The sequence below is a fragment of the Macaca thibetana genome, chromosome 9 (assembly GCF_024542745.1).
Source record: "Macaca thibetana thibetana isolate TM-01 chromosome 9, ASM2454274v1, whole genome shotgun sequence".
Classification (NCBI taxonomy): Eukaryota; Metazoa; Chordata; class Mammalia; order Primates; family Cercopithecidae; genus Macaca; species Macaca thibetana.
This window is the reverse complement of record NC_065586.1, coordinates 73,534,309-73,556,068: the sequence shown is the minus strand read 5'-3', so window position 1 is coordinate 73,556,068 and position 21,760 is coordinate 73,534,309. Positions and strand designations below refer to the sequence as shown.

Here is a 21,760-nt window from a genome sequence, read left to right as displayed (position 1 = left end):
ACCAAACCAAGCTAGATAGACACTATAAACAGACTCCTATCCTAGGCCATCCAGATTCTGAGGTAAGCTAATAAGTGCTTTATAATAACTATGATTAGTATGTTTACAAAAACACAGGGAAAGATAGAGAAAATAAATTAAAAGGGATAGAACACTAGAATATACATAAGAAGCAATCCAACGGGCATCGGTTCAGTGCTAAATACAATGTCAGTTCTTGACTTAGACACAATATAAAAGAGGGTTAAGTTAGAGCCCTAAATGGAAAAATATACAAAATGAAGGATAGGTTAAAAAAAAAATAGAAAACAGTACAAGACATGGAACACTGAGAGATTTTAACATAAGTGTAAATTGGACCCTTAGAAATAGAAGAGAAGAAGAGAATAAAGTAGAAGCTGTATTTGAAAAGATAATGGCTAAGAATGTACCAAATCTGATAAAAGGTTTTAGCCCACAGTTTCCCGCTAATCTGCTTCCTACTGAAACCTCAGTAAAATGACAGTCACATATTTAAAAATACACACACAGAAAGGACAGAGAGAATAAGAGAAAACACATCAGCAGAGAAACAGGATTGGCCAGAATTATCTTTAAAAAGTGATTTGACTTCCATAATCCCCTCAGTTGTCAAATAATGATCCCCTGCCATCACTACCACCAACCCTAGCAGAAGACTAAAGGCGGGAGACTAGAAGGCTAGAGGCACCATGCTGAAAATGGGGATTGTATACTGAATATTCAGACTCCCAGCCTTCCTTTACTGGTCTCCCAGACACAGTTAGGGACAGAGTTCTAGGCAGAAAAATGGGAAGTCTCTGAGGATTCTGACCTGCCCACTGGAATTTCCCAGTGAAATGTTCTGGCTTATTACTTCAGTGGAAATCACGGATAACAACCTCCACAAGATATAGAGAGCTTCCAATGAGCTTATTAATGAGTAGACAGTTGTCAGTCACTAGACAGTTGAGAAAAGCATCTAGTATAAAAACAAAACAAACAAGCAAACAGAAGGAAAGCAAATTGGAGGAAACAGGCTTTTCAGGGAGAAGAAAACAAAATTATTCATTATTATCTAAAGAGAGATGAGATATTTTTACACCCATGAAATAATAGACTACTTATTTAAAAAAAAAGAGACATTCAGGGAAAAATAACTCTTAGAAAGCAACAAATATATTGAAAAAACCCTAGAAAGTATAGAGAAATTTTTAACTCTAGAAAACAGGAGAGAAAATACAAGAAAGCAAAAGATAAGTTCAGGAGGTTCAAATCCTCCTCCTCAGTCTAAAGAAAAGAAGTTCTAGAAAGAAAAAAAAAATTGTGAACAAAGGAAAATAAATTAAGGAAACAATTTAAGAAACTTTTCCAGAGCTGAAGACAGAGTTTGCCAGAGTCAAATGACCCAGTGAGTGACCAGCACTGTGAATACAGAACCCATTATGGTACATCATTGTAACATTTCCGAATGTGGAGACAAAGACAGAGTCTATAAACATGCAGAGAAAAAATGGTCACAGATGGAGGGCCTGTATCAGACTTTTAACAGCAAAACGTGAAGGTAAAAGGCAATGGAGCAATTCCTTCAACATTCTGACAGGAAATGACTTCAAGTCAGAATTCTATAACCAGCTAAACTAAAAACAAGCATGAACTAGAGAGATATTTCCAGATATATAAAACCTTAAAAAACGTTTTTTTGGTGCACTCTCTGAGGAAACTACTGGAAGATGTACTCCACGAAAATGAAGGACTAACCCAAGAAAAAGGAGGTCATGGACTCCAACACAAGAGAAATCAAAGGGAATTTTCATGGTTATGATGAAGGAAGACCCCAAGAGCACATCTGTGTGCAGTGGACCTACAAGGAATATGACAAGTAAGAAAGCTCTAAGCAAGATGAGGTAAGTAGACAAGACAGATAGATCACCTAATGAATGTGAACATATTGAGAGATATGTACACCTTGGGGAGAGTTTTGGGGTTGGACTATTGATATGCACAGAGGACATCAAGCAAGTGAAAAAACCCCAGGGAAAATAAAATATTGTGCTGGAAAGAAAAAGCAATCAGGTCAGGCGCGGTGGCTTATGACTGTAATCCCAGCAATTTGGGAGGCTGAGGTGGGTAGATCACTTGAAGTCAGGAGTTTGAGACCAGTCTGGCCAACATGGTGAAACCCCTTCTCTACTAAAAATACAAAACATTAGCTGGGAGTGGTGGCATGCACCTGTAATCCCAGTTACTCGGGAAGCTGAGGCAGGAGAATCGCCTGAACCTGGGAGGTGGAGGTTGCAGTGAGCTGAGATTGCGCCACTGCACTCCAGCCTGGGTGACAAAGCAAGACTCTCTCAAAAAAAAAAAAAAAAAAAAAGAAAGAAAGAAAAAGCAATCACAATATAAGCCACATATGTAACATTTACATAGGCATAACAAGATAAGCATCAAATACAGCTATAAGCAAAATAAATTACAACTGTTTGGGGAAATGAGAAGATACAAAGTGTGCATGGTTGGGGAGGAAAAGTGTGGGAAAAAATTAAAGCTTCAGCTTTCATTTGGGGAAGTCAATAAATCATTCCTGAAGTGGAGAAAAGTCAACAAGAACAATATACATGTAGTATTTAGAGATATGCAAGCACATCATAAGAGTCATCAAAAATTATTCCAAGCACTTATGTCTGGAAAGGAGAAATTGGGGACTGAAGGTGTATATGGGGATTATGTTTCTTCCTAACAAGTGTGTCTTGTAGAATGATATGGCTTTTTATTTAATTGCATAACTTTGGTAATAATAAAATCTAAATTTAAAAACTTACTCTGAATTACACAGATTTTAAAAAAATAGCCCTGAAGTCAAACTGAAAAATAAATTTGTAGAGCAATTATATGCAAGTCACTATCTCACCCACGTCCTAGGAAAATGCAAAAATGAATGAGGAACAGCTTTATCTGCATTTAATGAGCAAGGACACATCTAGTGAATGGGTGTGCAATTAAGCTTCTAACAAGAATCCAAGAAACCAAGATTCTAACCTGCCAAAGGCAATAAACCATTTAGGAAAGTTCTCAAATTCTATATGGGTTAACCAAAGATGAGGTGTTGGCTTCAGTCTGGCCTTATTTAACAACAACTTATACTGACTTTTGGAGAACCAAACCAACAAACCTTCAGAGTAGGGCAAAATACTTAATACAAAGTAGTGATGTTCCTTTAATTTTTTTGGCATGAGTGGAGTGGAGGGCAAGCTACAGTTCCTACACTGGGGAGCCTAAGGTTATTTTTCACAAAGGTTCATTTTTTTAAAAAAAGTTCTCATAAATAAATAATATCATTCCTCTTTGGTAATTACAGTAAATTATTTACCTTTGGTACTCTTAGAAACATGTACTGGTGCCATTAATTATTGAAACAATGAATTATATCTCACAAAAAGGTATCACTGCAATCATGTAATATTTATCAAAGCCAGAGTGTGCCAGGACATGGATTCCACATCCCTCTGAGTCCTTTCTTAACTTCTCTACTCTTGCAACTCTGCCACTCATTGAAGCTTTGTTGTAACACGAACAAATCTCATACCTGATCAAAACAATGAGCTATATTATTTTGAGCTATATGTCCCAATATTTGTCCCAGATAGTAACACTGAACTATGTTTTTAGGTACCTTAGTACTTTCTCTTCTGAGTTTTGTGTTTTCAGAGAGGTTTGCTCAGGTTTATGAACAGACATAACTCAAGTTTAATAACCTAAATACAGGCAAACAAAATACTCTTCCTACGGAGCATCCATCTAGCTATAAAATGAAGCAATTCAATGGAACCTATGGTTTTCTACATAGATACGGAATTAGTATTTCATTTCCATGCTACCTGTCTGCAAAGACTTACTCCTACAGGTTAGAATCTACTCAAAACCGAAATATAAAATTTCAACTATTCACTTACATTCGTTCTGACATGTTACTGCGCATAGCACCACAGTACTAGCAAAAAACTTTGCTTCTATTTAATTACTGAACAAATAGACATTTAAAATGATTAACAGGGCTTGGCGTGGTGGTGTCTCATGCCTATAATCCCAACACTTTCGGAGGCTGAGGCGGGTGGATCACTTCAGGTCAGGAGTTCAAGATCAACCTGTCCAATATGGTGAAACCCCATCTCTACTAAAAATTCAAAAAGAAAATCAGACAGGTATGGTGGCATGCACCTGTAATCCCAGCTACTCGGGAGACTGAGACAGGAGAATCACTCGAACCCAGGATGCAGAAGTTGCAGTGAGCCCAGATCGTGCCATTGCACTCTAGCCTGGGCAACAGAGCGAGACTTCATCTCAAAAAAATTACAAATAAATAAATAAATAAATAAAAAGAAATAAAGTGATTAACAGATATTCCATGTTCATAGATTAGGAGAATGAATATTGTTAAATACTTAACAGTATGTTCACACTGCCCAAAGCAATCTATGGATTCAATGCAATCTCTATCAAAATAATGATATTCTTCACAGAAATTAAAAAAAAAAATCCTAAAATATATGTGGAACTACAAAAGACTCAGAACAGCCAAAGCTATCCTAAGTGAAAAGAACGAAACTGGAAGAATCACATTATCTGACCTTAAATTATACTACAGAGATATAGTCACCAAAACAGCATGGTGCTAGGAAAAAATCAGACACATAGATCAGTGGAACAGAATATAGAACCCAGATATAAATCCATACATCTACAGTGAACTGATTTTTGACAAAGGTGCTAAGAATGTACATTGGAGGAATAATAGTCTCTTCAATAAATGATGCTGGGAAAATTAGATAGCCATATGTAACAGAATGAAACTAGGCCCCTATCTCTCGCCATATACAAAAATCAAATCAAAATGAATTGAAGACTTAAATCTAAGACCTCAAACTATGAAACTATTAAAAAAAAAAAACACATTAGGGAAACTCTCCAGGACATTGAACTGTGCAAAAATTTCTTCAGTAATACCCCACAAGCACAGACAACCAAAGCGAAAATAGACAAATGGGATCACATCAAGCTGAAAAGCTTCTGCACAGCAAAAGAAACAATCAGCAAAGTGAAGAGACAACCCACAGAATGGAAGAATGTATTGACAAACTATCCATCTGACGAGGGATTAATAACCAGAATATATAAGGAGCTCAAACAACTCTCTAGGAAAAAAAAAAAAAAATCTAATAATAATGGGCAAAAGACCTGAATAGATATTTCTCAAAAGGAGACATAAAAATGGCAAACAGGTATGTGAAAAAGTCCCCAACATCACTGCTCATCAGAGAAATTTAAATCAAAACCATAATGAGATATAATCTCACCCTAGTTAAAATAGCTTTTATCCAGAAGTTAGGCAATAACAAATTCTAACCAGGATTTGGAGAAAAGGGAACCCTCTTACACTGTTGGTGGGAATGCAACCACCACAGAGAGCAGTCTGGAGGTTCCTCAAAAAACTGAAAATAGAGCTACCATGCTATCCAGTAAGCCCACTGCTAGGTATATACCCAAAAGAAAAGAAGTATATCAAAGAGACATCTGCACTCCCATATTTATTGCAGCACTATTCACAACAGCCAAGATTTGGAAGCAACCTAAGTGTCCATCCACAGTTGAGTAGAAATAGAAAATACATACACAATGGGGTATGGATACACAATGGAATACTGTCCAGCCATAAAAAAGAATGAGAGGCTGTCATTTGCAACAACATGGATGGAACTGGAGGTAATTATGTTAGCATAAGCTGGGCACAGAAAGACAAATTTCTCATGTTCTCACTTCTTTGTAAGAGCTAAAAATTAAAATAATTGAGTTCATGGAGATAGAAAGTAGAAAGATTGTTACCAGAGGCTAGGAAGGGTAGTAAGGGAGTGCGGGGGGTGGAGGGTAGTGGGAATGGTTAAAATGTACAAACAAACAAAACAGAAAGAATGAATAAAGGCAGGGTGCATGGCTCATGTCTGTAATCCTAGCACTTTGGGAGGCCAAGGTGGGTGGATGACTTGAGCTCAGGAGTTTAAGACCAGCCTGGGCAACATGGCAAAATCCCATCTCTATAAAAATTACAAAAAAGAGCCAAGCGTGGTGGTGTGTGCCTGTAGTCCCAGCTACTTGGAAGGCTAAGGAGGGAGGATGGCTTGAGCTGGGAGGTAGAGGTTGCAGTGAGCCAAGGTAGTGCCACTGCACTCCAGTCTGGGTGACAGGGCCAGACCCTTTCTTAAAAAAAAAAAAAAAAAAAAAAAAAAAGTATAAGACCCTAGTATTTGGTAGTACAACAGAGTGACTATAGTCAAAAGAAATTTAATTGTATACTGTAAAATAACTAAAAGTACATAATCGGATTGTTTGTAGCACAAAGGACAAATGCTTGAGGTGATGGATACCCCATTTACTCTGATGTGATTATGCATTGCATGCCTGTATAAAAATATCTCACGTCACCCATAAATATATATACCTACTATGTATTTACAAAAATTTAAAATAAAAATAATAAATAGGATACCACATATGATGATGGTTAAAGATGAACTTGACCCGACTTTTAAGTTTCCTCAGCAAGGAGGGGTGTTGCCTGGGCTTAATGGAAAAGCTTGGCTTTGAAGTTGAGTCACAGACTTAGATTTGGAAATTGCCTTTGCCTCTTGTTAATGGAAACACTTCTTTCCCACTCCCAATTTTTCCAGTTTGAAAAGACAACTCAGTTGTGTAACTGTGGGCCTCTCCCTGCCCCTTTATATTCACTTTAGCCCTGGAAATTAAAGTGATGTATCTGAGTGACAGATTTGGGAAAGGTAGCTGGGAAGGTTCTGCTCAGATCCAGTTTTCAATCTATGGGCACAGAGAGTGAGCAGCCTCCTCTTCTCTCCAAAGCCTACTTTTGCAAAGAGTATGCCTGGCCTGGGCCAGCACCACAGTCAACAGGTAGGGGAGTATGCCTATCTCAGGGGTTCAGTTAGCAGGCCGACATGGCTTAGACACTAAGCTAGTCCTCGCCTGGCCTCCATCAGGAATAAAGGAGATATTTTTCCATTGACCTTTCTTTATCTTTACTTATTGAAAGCTCCTTCAGAGATGCCCCAGCATCACCTGCTGGTTTTGTGATCATTAGCAGATTACTCAACTTTTCTCAGTCTTTGTTTCTGCATTTTCAAATTGGGGATGGTTGATATGGAGATAAAAGAAAACATACGTCAAAGTCTGGCACTAATGCAGTGCTGGTGTTGGCATGGAATTATAATAACGTCTCCTTATATGTGTAAAGCCTTCCATACTTTTCAAAGGACTTTCACTTATATTAATTAGCTCATTTGTTACAATCTGATCATTTATGGGGGAAAACAGCAAAAATAAAAATATTCCAGTCCCAGCACTGGGGCATTGTAGTAATATACACAGGATGCTTTTATCACACCAATGGAAGCCATTTAAGAATGCATCTTATCAATGCCTAGGTCTTATTTATTGACTCAAAATATTTACATTCCTTTGTTAACAGCAATACCACAACTTACTGTGCATTAGTTCAACGGCCAAGGACTGACCTAGCCCTATACATTCATTTTTTTGTTTGAGTTGTCAGAACCTATTAGCCCTGGGAGTAATGGAGCCATTTGACAGATGAGGAAACTGAGGTTTAGAGAGACTTCAAAAACGAGGCCATACAAAGTTAACACCTAGCACTGGGTGGCTTTAGTAGAATACTATGTTAAAGAAAAATTCAATTGAATTTTTAATAATTTTTATTCCCATGCCAAAGATAATATGAATAAGCATATCACTTTTCATTTTGGAAGTGATGTCAAGGATTATTAAAGTGAAAATGCACATTATTTAATAGAGTCCAAAGCCTGACTAATGATGATATCACTGTCTCCAAGAGCTTAATACTTTCCAAAAATAGTTTCTCACTAGTCCTATTCATCAGAGGAAAGAGGAGAACAAGTACATACTGGCCTTACAAACAAGGACACACCCAAATGCCCAGGTCTGGAAATAATTGTCTAGGCAAGGAAGAAAAGAGGCAGGGTCAAGACAGTGTTTGCAAGAGACAGACAAAAAAGGAAATCCAATTAACTCCAATAGTAGTAATTCTTTAGGTTGCTGACTGTCAACCTCCAGTGTTAGATGACATGAGTTAAGGACCAGAACTAACTCTGCGAGTTTCCTTATCTTAACAGCTCTACCACCTATGGGGGAAGGTGGTCTTGCATATTAACTGGTGGCCTTGACAGGCTAATGTTAACAGCAACCAGCAAATCTCCCAGTAACAGGTCACATGCAACACTCAGTGCAACAATTCTGGAAGACTGTAAATACAATTTAGTTTAGCGACAGTTGGATGATACAATCAGACTGGGAGCCACAGAAAGTAAAGGGCTATCGGGGATAACTTCACTCTCGGCCACAACTTGGACAGGGCCAAGGCAGGGGAACCCATGAGAGTGTCAGTTCCCCACACAAACAATAAGATGACTTGGGTTTGAATCAGGCTCTGTCACTCCATAGCCCAATGGCAAGTCAGAAAACTCACTAAACCTCCATTTCTGCATTAGGGTGACAGGTAGAAAATATTAATTGCCCTGATTCACTGTGAGAAGGTAATGGCCCAAGTAATGTGAAAATGACTTGAAAATTCTAAATTACCATGCAAACAAAAACATAGATGATGCTAATCTCATACCCTAGATATTTACTTATTTATTTTATTTTTTGAGGCAGAGTCTCACTCTGTCGCCTAGACTCAAGGGCAGTGGCGCGATCTATCTTGGCTCACTGCAACCTCTGCCTTCTGGGTTCAAGTGATTCTCCTGCCTCAGCCTCCCCAAAGTGCTGGGATTACAGGCGTGAGCCACTGTGCCCAGCCTACCTCTAGATTTTTAATAATTGAAGATCATTTATTTCTTATATTTCTCAACTTTTCTCAGTCTTCGTTTCTGCATTTTCAAATTGGGGACGGTTGATATGGAGATAAAAGAAAACATACGTCAAAGTCTATGTAATGTTGCATCCCTCTATGTAGATATTTAGGATAGCATATCCTTTTCACACCACAGGGAGAAGTCAGAGCTGCCTGCTGGATTAACAAAAATAATAGTAGTGTTTTTGCTTTGCAAAATACTTGTCTACGCATCAATTCTTCTCATGGCTAATCCGCTTTACTCAGATCTGCTGTGCTTCGCTTATTAGAGTGGCACTATTGCCTAGCGGCCAGGAGGAGAATGGATTTAAGCACCCATCAGATTTACAGTCCGTTCTCAGCTCTACCGCCTAATAGCTGTGGACAAGCTATTTAACTGGACAAGCTAAACACTCCTCACAGTCCTAGCCTCCTTGTCTGTAAAGTGGTAATCATAATACCCATTCCATTAGGTAGCCAAAAGCATGAAATGAGATGATGCATTTAACAAAATATTGTGGCAGGTACCGTATTAAGTATAATTATTGTGATGTGCAGTGGATATTGAGTGAAAAGGCAAACTCCTACCCAAATCGATAGTAGCAGGTTTAAACATCCAGCACAACTACATGGAAACACTTTTACAAAATGGATTCCATAAAAGGAAACCTGACACAAGTAGTAAAATAAAATAAAAATTAAAGGCCTACTATAATAGAAAAAGCAGGTCTTTTTTCCCTTACAGTATTTATTTTCTTGAAGTCAACTCTTATTACTCTTAAGACTTATTTTATTTGAGAATAGCACATAAAGAAACTATGTTAAATTTTCAAAGTGGATTCATTTCAAGACAATCTGGTTATGAACTTGAACAGAGAAAGTGAATCAAGGTCAGGGTGGAAGCTGAGTGTGTCAACACCCAGTTTGAGACATCAAAACTAACTGCACTACCTTAAGGAAGTCACAATACCAACCTCTCTGCCTTAAAAAAAAAAAAAATCTGTAATCTTGCTGACCAATCTTTGAGAAGTGTTGAATGGATCACCTGAGTAATGCTGGCAAAGCACTTTGAAGAGAGAAAGCAGCATATTAAATGTCACCAGTCAAATGTGCTTATCTTCTAGGGGGACTATCTCTAGCAAATCTTTAATCTGAGGCTGGCTACCTTCTGCCACCATGCACATTTCTGAGCACCCCCCCTTAGAAATTAGCTTACATGAAAGAAATAGCAAGGTTAATATGCCAATGGGTGTGGGAGATGGGGGTGGGAGTGTGGGTGGAATAGGGTTGAGAGGTAGAGGAGGAAAATCTGACTGTTAGCATAGGCAGCCTTTTGGGTTAGGTATTCTTCTCCCTTCGTATTACTGAGATAATTGAAAATGCCTAGATCTTGAAAATACAAGCAGGTAGTTTCTTCTGAAGAACTCTCCAATTTTCACACTACTTGCTAACATATCAAATTGTACATTACACATTATATGACTAAATGTATATGAAATCATCCTTAGCCTCAAAAAAGACCAAGTTCAATCCAAAGGAATCAGGATCCTTGGCTGTGAGATAAATGCAAAGAGCTATGGGGTAGAAGATGTGACAGCAGCCTTCCTGTACACGATGGCTATAATGAGGCCTCCAATATCACTTACAGAATGTTCTCCACAGTCAGCATTCAAACAGCCAGTGCAACTGCTGACATCACAGTCTAGTTAAGCCTTCTACACCGGTCACTATTGAAGGCCTGCCACTAGTCCCCTCAGGAGCAAACCATGTAGGCAAATCTGGTCTGAAAAGGAAGTCTTCAAAAGAAAGAAATCTACTCAGAGAGAGAGCAGGGCCAAACAGCTGTCCTATTCCTCTCTTCTCATAGATACACTGTCCTGAAGTCAACAGAACTGTAAGGAAATGGAAGGTGTTCAATTTAGAGTGATCAATTGGCAAGGGGCTCCTTTCTAAAATTTTTGTTTAGAAATACCCAAGTTTATCCAGGAGTGGTGGCTCATGTCTGTAATCTCAGCATTTTGGGAGGCAGAGGTGGGCGGATCACATGAGGCCAGAAGTTTGAGACCAGCCTGGTCAACATGGTAAAACTCCGTCTCTACTAAAAATACAAAAAAATTAGCAAGGTGTGGTGGTGCGTGCTTGTAATCCCAGCTACTGGGGAGGCTGAGGCATGAAAATTGCTTGAATCTGGGAGGCGGAGTTTGCAGTGAGCTGAGATCACACCACTGCGCTTCAGCCTGGGTGACAGAGTGAGACTCTATCTCAAAAAAAAAAAAAAAAAAAAGAAAAAGAAAAAGAAAAGTAAAAAGAAATTCCCAAGTTTATAGCATTCTCTTAAATCATAGTTCATTTTCTTTTTCTTTTGTTAACACTAGATTTATTTAATTTTAGAGAGAAAGCATAAAATAATAGAATCTCAAGGTTGAACGGCACTTTAAGATGCCAGACTTTTTATGTTTCCATTGATATGTGGTTGCTCCTACTAGGTTTCATTACCACCAACAGCAAGCACATTAGTAATGACAGAAAGCCAAACTGAACTGGTTTAAGATACTCCCTTTCCAGGGATGGGGGAGATTGAAATTAAATTGCTGGTTTATATGGCAAGAAAATCTGAATGGTGCTAACTTCGAGGTTGGTTGAATCCAGCTCAAATGATGGTAGGAATCATTTGTCTTCACATTCTACTCCCAGCAGCTTTGGGCTTATGTCATCTTTATAGCTTAGGAACCCCAGTGGAGTTTTTCTTTCCCAAAAGGTTAGATAAAGTCTCAAATTTGAGTCTCACTGGACGGGCTCAGATTTCACTTTTCATCCTAAAGTAACTGCTGTAATCCAGGAGATACGAACGCTCTGAACGGCCTGATTTGGGTATCGGTGTTGCAGAACAGGAGGGACTTATGCCCTGTCTAAACAACATTAGCTGAGAAATGGGTAGGGGTTAGGGATTTGGCCACCAGATCCAGGCACTGCCATGGAAATGGGTATATGCGGAAAGCCAAATGGGTGTACGCAGGGAAAACCAACCGACATCGGTGACTTCTGCTCTTCTCCCGTCTTTGAACGACTCTATAGAAAGTCATACTGAACTAAATGCTTCTGCCTACAGTATATACATACCTTTCCGTCTTAGAACTAATTCTAGGGTCATTTAAAGGAAGATAAATTAATTGGTTAGCCTGCTATTTGTTTTTTGTTTGTTTGTTTTTGAGACAGAGTCTCGCTCTGTCGCCCAGGCTGCAAGTGCAGTGGCTGGATCTTAGCTCACTGCAAGCTCCGCCTCCCGAGTTCACACCATTCTCCTGCCTCAGCCTCCCGAGTAGCTGGGACTACAGGCGCCCGCCACCTCGCCTGGCTAGTTTTTTGTATTTTTTAGTAGAGACGGGGTTTCACCGTGTTAGCCAGGATGGTCTCGATCTCCTGACCTCGTGATCCGCCCGTCTCGGCCTCCCAAAGTGCTGGGATTACAGGCTTGAGCCACCGCGCCCGGCCAGCCTGCTATTTGTAAACTGATGTCATGCCTTCTACCTTTTATCTGTCTGAAGGTCATATATTTCCATTCCTGTAATGATGCCTTCCATGCCATAATTTTTAGTTCTTTTTTTTTTGAGACAGAGTCTCGTTTGGTCTCCCAGGCTGGAGTGCAGTGGTGCGATCTCGTCTCACTGCAACCTCCACCTACTGGGTTCAAGCGGTTCTGCTGCCTTGGCTTCCCAAGTAGCTGGGATTACAGGCGCGTGCCACGACGCCCAGTTAATTTTTTGTAGTTTTAGTAGAGACAGGGTTTCACCATGTTAGCCAGGATGGTCTCGATCTCCTGACCGTGTGATCTGCCCACCTTGGCCTCCCAAAGTCCTTGAATTACAGCCATGAGCCACCACGCCCGGCCAGTTCTTCAAACTTTTTATAATTGTTACTGAATACGTTATATCAGTTCTTTTTAAAGCACATTGAATAAATAAAAGACTTTATTAGGATTAGAAATAAATGTAATGAAGAACACTGTCTAAATATAATCTTTCATGCTAAAAAATAGATCACGATGGGGTTCTGTGGCCCGATCAAGAATACTAGCAAGTACAAGATCCCGGAGGACAGACTATAAAATACCTGGACTCCTTACAGGCCTTTTTCTTGCACTGAGCAATGCAGATGCAGAGTGTTCAAGATAAAATGAGGCAATCTGGAGCCAGATGGCCAGTGACTCTGCCACTTACAAGTTGTGTCCCCGGGGGTGAGTTACTCAAGCTGTCTGTGCCTCAGTTTCTTCATTTTCTTTTCTTTTTTTGAGATAGGGTCTCACTATCTTGCCCAGACTGGAGTGCAGCGGCGCAATCTTGACTCACTGCAACCTCTGCCTCCCAGGCTCAAGAGGTTCTCCTACCTCAGCCTCCCGAGTAGCTGGGATTACAGGCATGCACCACTACCATTCAGCTAAATTTTGTATATTTAGTAGAGACAGGGTTTCACCATGTTGGCCAGGCTGGTCTCAAACTCCTGACCTCAAATGATCCACCCACCTTGGCCTCCCAAAGTGCTGGGATTACAGGTGTGAGCCACCGTGCCCGGCCTCTTCATCATTTTAATGGTGTTAACAAATTATTTCATAGGGATATTGTGAACTGTAAACAACTTAATACTGCTAAATCACTTAGAATAGTTCCAGGCACATAATAGGAGCTCAAAATTAGCTGTTTTCACCACCACCATAAGTGTTACCACCATTATATCTCCTGACACTGAAGGCATCTAGTGAATAGCATTCCATTTATGTAATGAACACTGTCTGATGTGGATCACACACAGTAATGTGTCTTAAGTACATTAAGCTGTACCAGACAGTTGCTTTCAATAATTACATCAGAAGAAATGAAAGCACCATGCTATTACAATCATCCCAGACAATCAGGCTTCAGTTTAGACTCATCCCTTTTCTTTATTTATTAACTCCTGTTTGGAGAGGAATGTTTCCAAGCACAGGTGTTGCTCTCAATCTGACACACACAAATCTGAGCTTATAAAACAAATACATTAGATGTTGACTGACCAATACACACCAAGCTTCCAGTGAGAGTTGCCTTAAATCGGTAGTTACTAACTAATGGTACAACCCAGACATGGAAATTCTGATTCTGCAGGCAGCTTGCTTTTAAAAGAGTCACAGGTAATTCCAGTGTGCACCCCCACTGAAGAACACTGACTATGAATCAGTGGCTTTCAATCTTGGGTGCATTTAGAATTGCATGCCCAGGCTCTACACAGGCCAAGGAAATCAGGAACTAAGCAACTGTCTTTTTAAAAGTTCTCCAGGTGGCAGGGCATGGTGGCTCACACCTGTAATCCCAGCACTTTGGAAGGACAAGGTGGGCGGATCACTTGAGGTCAAGAGTTGGAGACGAGCCTGGGCAACATGGCAAAATTCCGTCTCTACTAAAAAATACAAAAATTAGCCGGGCGTGGTGGCACACCCATGTAATTCCAGCAAATAGGGAGGCTGAGGCACAAGAATCACTTGAACCCAGGAGGCGGAGGTTGCAGTGAGCTGAGATCACGCCACTGCACTCCAACCTGAGTGATAGAACGAGACTCTGTCACACACACCTCCCCCCGCCACACACATATCCCCATACACCAAAGTTCTCCAAGAGATGCTCATAAGTGGTCCAGATTGAGTCATTGCTTTAAATAGAAAGATCTTTTGACAAATCCAAGACATGATTTCATTTACATATACATTTTCCATAACATATCTTCAGGTGATTTTTGGCTAACAGACGTCTTTCATGTTTTCTGAAATTATTGCTGTGGAAAGGCTACATTTTGAAATTTATGAATACAGAGTTAGAGGAATGAAAGACATTAACTAATGATTTTTTGTCACTTAATTCTAATAGAAAATGTTTAAATGCACTTCTGAAGTAAAGGGAAGGTAAAAGAATAGGAAGTTCACGATAACCTGTAACAAAAGAGTCTACTCTTGACTATCCAGGAGGGAATTAAGCGGGTTATGGACTAATCAATACTCAGGCTCAACAGGGGGTGGGGATGGCTCCACCTCTCCCACTCCCCTCCCCCAGCTCTGGCCTCCACAGGTGCCTTCAGCCAGCACAGGTCCCCAGAAGGAGAGGTGGCAGGCCTACACTAATCACCCTGGGTCTCAACTGCACTTTAACCGTGGTTAATATGCAAACTGATTAATCAGCAGGCTAATAAAGAGGCAATTGTACTTTGTAAGAGTGAGATCTACTCATTGAAAAAGATAAGTGTAGGAGAGTTCATTTTTACTCATTTTTCACCTTTACTTGTCAAGGCAACTTTAACTGGGCAATGACAGTGTAGTTTTAAATCTGACAACAAGTTATATGTGATTGATTTGGGAATTCTAAATACTGAAAACTTGTTTCATGCTTTCCAACAAAATTATTACTGTGGAAGAGCTATATTTTGAATATTATAAATATAAAATTAGAGAAATGAAAAACAGAAACTAATAATTTTTTGTCATTTAATCCTCAAGTGTTTAAATGCACTTCTGAAGTAAATGTTTCCCATTAGTCTTGCATAGTGTATCTAGACACTTCTGTCTGCCAGCTTCTTCTTTGAGGAATTAGCCGTTTCCTCCTCCTCTACAGCTATAATTTTATTTATCTATAATAATAGAGGTTCATTAACTTTTTTAGTCTCGAAACTAGAGACTTCAAAAGTTAATGCACCTCTTTCAGGATTTTTCCTCCTTCCTCCAAGTTACTATTTTGAAATTGTTCACACAAATAAAAAAGTTGAAAAACTGTATAAAAAATACCCATGTACCTTCCACCTAGATTCAACAATTAACATTGCTATATCCACATGTGCTTTTTTTGGCTGAACTATTTGGAAATAAATAGTTGAATTAATGATTGCTTAATTCTGGAAAACTTCAGCATGCATACCCCAATATTCTGAGTAGGTTCAGTAAGTAGCAGTGATGAGCTAAGAAAATTACCAATGCTAAAATTATCACTGCTAAGAAAATTATCAATGATTTCCTACATACACAGGTATCTCCAAGACATTTTCAAATGCCTTTAACAATCCCTAAAATGTCTATACGACTTTCATTTCCCCCTCCAAAATCTGCCAATTTATCCTGGATTTGCATGGCTCTGAGTAGTGTTATATGCTCATTAAACATGCTGGTTCCACAGGGAATGCCTATGCGGGTATTCTGTGCTCATTAAAGAGAGCAACTTCCTGTTTCTACATTATCAACTTAAAGTTTATTCTGAAAGATTTTCAGATGTCTTATGCTCTCCTTTCCTCTGATAGGTCTATAGACGTGTTCACGATGTCCACAGAAGTATTTCTGAGTTGGAAGCAACAACTGACTACAAGAGCATCAGTTTCATCTCAAAATTTCTCTTTGTCTTCTACTTCTGTTCACGAATCCTTAGTTCTGAGTAAATGCTGCCCCTCCAGTCTACCTCAGTAAGTAAGTCTTGGTAATAGTTAATAGGCAATGGTGTGAGAACCCTCAGAAGCCATTTTGTAGCACCACAAACACTTGCATTTTACTTCAACACTGATCTGCAGAAGTTGGGTGGTAGAGTAACTCTAACTATGGTGGTAATAGTGGTGGTGGTAGCGGTGGTGGAAGTGACAGTGATGATGGTAAGGTCATGGTGATGGTGGTGGTGGTTCCAATTTCATACCCTTAACCCGTGGCAAGTTAATATGCAGAAATATAAGCCACAATTAGGTTTGATCAGACATTCCCTGGCACACGCTTTCTACATGAGCAAAGTGTCATTGATACCTGGGGAGCCTCCTTTCACCTGTGATTTTGTAAGTTTTGTGGGGTTTCCTTAGAGTGTAGAGAGTAACAGGCATTTTTATACTTATAAGTGTTATCAATATCTCCACTGCCATCTCATTTCAATTGGGAATATGAAAAGAGCAGGATTATAGACTAAGATAATGACCACGGCCAACCAAGCAGAAAATGTCAACCAATTCCTGGCAACACCCAAGAGCTTAGTTTCATTATTTGAGACAAGTGCTTTCTCTGGTACTAATACCCACTTAAAACCCATGACATGCTATTGCACTGAAATGGTTTGTCTGTGTCCCCACCCAAATCTCATCTTGAATTGTAGCTCCCACGATTCTCACCTGTTGTGGGAGGGAGCTGGTGGGAGGTAACTGAATCACAGGGGCAGGTCTTTCCTGTGCTGTTCTCATGAGACTGAATAAGTCTCACAAGATCTGATGTTTTTATAAGGGGGAGTTACCCTGCACAAGTTATCTTCTTGTCTGCCACCATGTAAGATGTCCCTTGCTCTTCCACTATGATTGTGAGGCCTCCCCAGCCAGGTGAAACTGTGAGTCAGTGAAACCTCTTTCTTTTATAAATTACCTGGTCTCTAGTATGTCTTTATTAGCAGTGTGAGAACAGACTAATACATGCACCTGTAATTTTTTTTTTTTTTTTTGAGACAGAGTCTTGCTCTGTTGCCCAGGTTGGAGTGCAGTGGTGTGATCTTGGCTCACTGCAACCTCTGCCTCCCAGGTTCAAGCAATTCTCCTGCCTCAGCCTCCCGAGTAGCTGAGATTACAGGTGCCCGCCACCACACTTGGCTAATTTTTGTATTTTTAGTAGAGACGGGGTTTCACCACATTGGCCAGGCTGGTTATGAACTCCTGACCTTAAGTGATCTGCCCACCTCGGCCTTCCAAAGTGCAGGGATTACAGGCGTGACTCACCATGCCCAGCCTATAATCATTTTTAAAAGAGTTTTTTTTTTGTCTGACCAAATACTGAATAACCACTGTATTCACCTCTGTAAGGCCTGCTTGTTAAGAATGTTCTAGAGAGTAAAAAGTAATAAAATATTTATTGTAGGTCCCTATGAAGTACAACACACATGTGTATGTCTAGACATCAGCATCTGCAGACATGTGGGAGTCCCAAAAGTCTACCTACTGCTTAACCTCTACCTTGGCTATGATAAGTGACTATCACTTATTCATCTGATCCAATTCACCTTCATTGTGCAGTGAGTCAAAAAGCCCAGCATGATTTCACCATTTACATTGTTTAAATATTATACGTCATCTTTAAATGTTTTATTGTCCAGTTTCATCTATCATTAAATCACTACTGTGCATACTTAAAGCCAGGTATTATCTGTGTATTAATTATTCCAGGACCATCCTGAGCCCACATGCAGGAAAGCTGTGCTACTGGAACTTCTTAGAGTAACCCACTATCAATTCAACCACAATTATTGGAAGAAAAAAATTACACAAACACCAAATGCATATAGCAGAGATTCTGGTAGAAAGCAAAATACTATCACATCTTTAGACACCCATCAAAGGCAACTTTGAAGCTAAGGGAACAAAAAATGACCAGTCTCATCTTTACTTATTAAAAACAATTCTAACAAATTCCAACATAGATACACAGTTTGTTTAGCAAAATTCAGGCTGGGTGTAGTGGTTCACACCTGTAATCCCAGCAATTTTGGAGGCCGAGGCAGGTGTATCACTTAAAGTCAGGAGTTCTAGACCAGCCTGGCCAACATGGTGAAATCCCGTCTCTACTAAAAATACAAAACTTAGCTGGTTGTGGTGGTGGGCCTGTAGTCCCAGCTACTTAGGAGGCTGAGGCATGAGAATCACTTGAACCCAGGAGGCAGAGACTGCAGTGAGCTGAGATCACGGCACTGCACTCCAGCCTGGGTGACAGAGACTCTGTCTCCAAAAAACAAAACATTTATGAGGTTAATACCAGCAACTTCAGCTACTAATGATTATTAACTCTCCTTTTAAAAAATTGAAATAGATTTGACCTAGAGAAGAGAAAGGTAACTACACATTTCCTAGGACTTTCTGAGTTCCTCTCTGATATTCCTATCTTCCTCACCTGCAGAAGACAGGAATATTTCTGCTTATAGTACAACTTATTTTTTTTTTTAAACTGGCTAGTACCAGAAGATTTACAAATGCAAAATCAAACATACAGAAATATATTTTTTGTCACAAGACAAAGAGCTTGTTTAAATCATACAAATGTAAGTTTAATAGTCAAAGGCTATTTTGAAAAGAATGCATACCTGCTCTTTGGATGGCACAAGGAGTTCTTCAATCATCATGCTGTCCCGTGCATAGGAGCTTCTGTTCAAGGTGTAAGACCTATCCGAACTGAAGGAGCGGAGGCTGTTGTATTTACAGTTAACCATTCAACAGTGGTAGATGATGATGAGATGAATAAAAAAAAATTAATGCATGCAACTTTAAGAACAGGCAAGATGGCTAAAAATATCAACAAAAGTTGTTCTTGAAAGGACATAGTGAAAAGTAAAATCCCTTATATTTGAGAAAATGTCTTCAGTGTAGACAATGTTATGATTAGATTTTGTTTAAAATTAGGCCAATTTTGAGAATATGAAATGCATGAAAACTTTGGATGTTTCACTATGAAGTTGAACCGACATGACAATTGAGAAGAACCAGATGATTCTAGACAGTTGGTAGATTTTTCTAGGACAAGATCTTATGTTAGAATGTCTCCTCTTTCTGGTCTATGTCTACTTGACATGTGCTACTGATTAGAATTATGTCTACTTTAAATGGGTCTGTTTATAAGTCTTCGGGACTTACTGAGAACTCTGGTTTGTTGTTGCTACTCATAGAAAATATCAAGAAGGAAGTAGTGTTACGAATACACTTTGCATGATCCTCTTTGCCATCTTCCTGGCTTTCAGGAAACATTCATATTCCCTGCATGGTTATTTGTTCTTCACTGCAAATATTCTTTCTTTGCTCTACTGTTGTCTTTCTTGCTCCTTCGACTGTTCTTTCCAGTCTCTGTAAATCCTCCATATGGCCCTTGAACTTCTCAGATGCAGGTACCCTGATGCCCTGATATGCCATCATCACAGTGACCTCTAAACTAAAACCCAATAGAGTCAGGGCCCTTGGGAGAACAGTTCTGCCATGTCACTCTCATGACCTTGCATGTATTCACATAAGTCATACAGGCAAAGACCAGAATTGAAGCTAATCTGAGCCTTCACAGAACACCCTGTGATCTTCCAGGAACTCAGAGGATGGAGGTTGGTGAGGAGCTTCCACGAGACCATCTGCTACTCAGCTCCCCGTCTCACCTGGGAGGCTGCCATGAGATAGCTTTCATCACTTCCTCTTTCTAATGATGTATGAGGATTCCTATTCTGCTCTCCTTGGAACAGAGCTGCAGAATATAAAACCATTTAGCTGAAGTCTAGTATTGGCTCCTCAGCAATGGGGTATCCCACAACTAGCATTGTAGACATCCAGCCCCTTTTGTTTTGGTGTCCTTTTAGGTGCAGGGGACAAGGATCATGAGAAGCCAGCACCTTTCACTTCTTCCTTTCACTGCCTGTATAATTAAAAAACCATCTGGATCTAAAAGTGGCTTCTTGTATCTTTACCAGTGGAACTAGTCAGACTTTGGCTTTGGCCTTGCCTTTTGTGTGCTTGATGGGGAAATGAACAAAGATGATATACATAAGAAGTAAATAAATGATTCTTTGCATAAAACAATTTCTTTTTCCCACTGCCTGCTATACTAAGGAAAACCAGAAAGTGGGTATCCTTTTATCAAGGTACAGTGCATCCTGATATTAAAGGCCTCATTCTAAGTGTCTACACAGATAGGTATGTACATTCTTCTAGGATTGGGAGCCTTCACTTTTATGAGAATCTCAGATGGACCTCTCTTATCCCCAAACAACCATCATTCTACAGAGTCATTATTTAGTGTGTTCAGCAAAACTTACTAAAAGACCATTATAAGCATAATTCCTGCACACAGGAACTTATCTAGTAAGCCACATGACTCTGGCCACTTGCACAGTCAGGCCCTCCATGCCCAGTCATGGAACCCATTACTCTGTTTTTTCCCCAGTTTCAATTGCAAGCCCTTCTTTCTGCCATTCCTGTTTCTAGTCTCTTAGTCTAGTTTCTAGTTTCTTCCCTCAAATACAGTAGAAGCTCCCTAAGAGCAGGAATTCTCTAACTCAACGCTGTCCGACAGAACTTTCTCCTATGAAGGGGATGTGCTAAATCTGAGCTGTCCAACAACACTGGCTACTGAGCACTTGAAATGTGGCTGGTGTGAATGAACAACTGAATTTAACTAATTTTAATTTAAGTAACTATAGGTGGCTAGTGGCTACACTATTAGTGCAGCTTCTAAGTACTCATAACAATGTTAAATTTTGCTCCAGTGGTGTGATTTGAGAGTCGCTGGCCACTGTCTGCATTAGACATTCATTTCTTCAAATTACGGTCCCCATGGCATGATATGTTAACATTGGTGGTGTATGAAACAGTTTTCTATGTGGACAAACACTTAAAAGTTTTAAAAAATAATTATCCATTCATTTTAATTTCTATTTTTAAATTTATCTAAAATTTGTTGATACTTTTTAAACATCTCCTCCTTCTTTTAATTTCTCTGTGAGTGCCAACTGCAGAACAGAGCCCAGAATTGGGAGCTATCAACAGAAAGGCCTAAAGATGTCTTCATTTTACATAATGTCTGAAGTTCCTACTTCTGATCATTCCAGACCAATTTAAGTTAGACATATGGAGTCAATTAAATCCATCAAGCTTCACTCTGAATCCTGAATACTTCCAAGTACTTCTAGCCTAAAATTAAAGATTATTTGTATGGGGATCTAGAAAGCATTAAATTGTTTTTAACTAAGGCCAACTATTTTATTTGTAGCCATCAGTACACCCTGAGTGTTAAATATAGGAAGTGTTAGAAAAACATGCCCCAGAATTCTAAATTTATAC

At 39.5% G+C, this 21,760-nt stretch overlaps 1 protein-coding gene across 1 annotated transcript in view; it reads right to left on the bottom strand.

The window, feature by feature from the left end:
* ANK3 (ankyrin 3) overlaps window positions 1-21,760 on the bottom strand; it is a 361,275-nt gene that overhangs the window by 87,079 nt on the left and 252,436 nt on the right. The window contains 1 exon segment of the mRNA XM_050803013.1: window positions 19,030-19,132. Within this exon segment, the coding sequence (XP_050658970.1) occupies window positions 19,030-19,132 (103 nt within the window).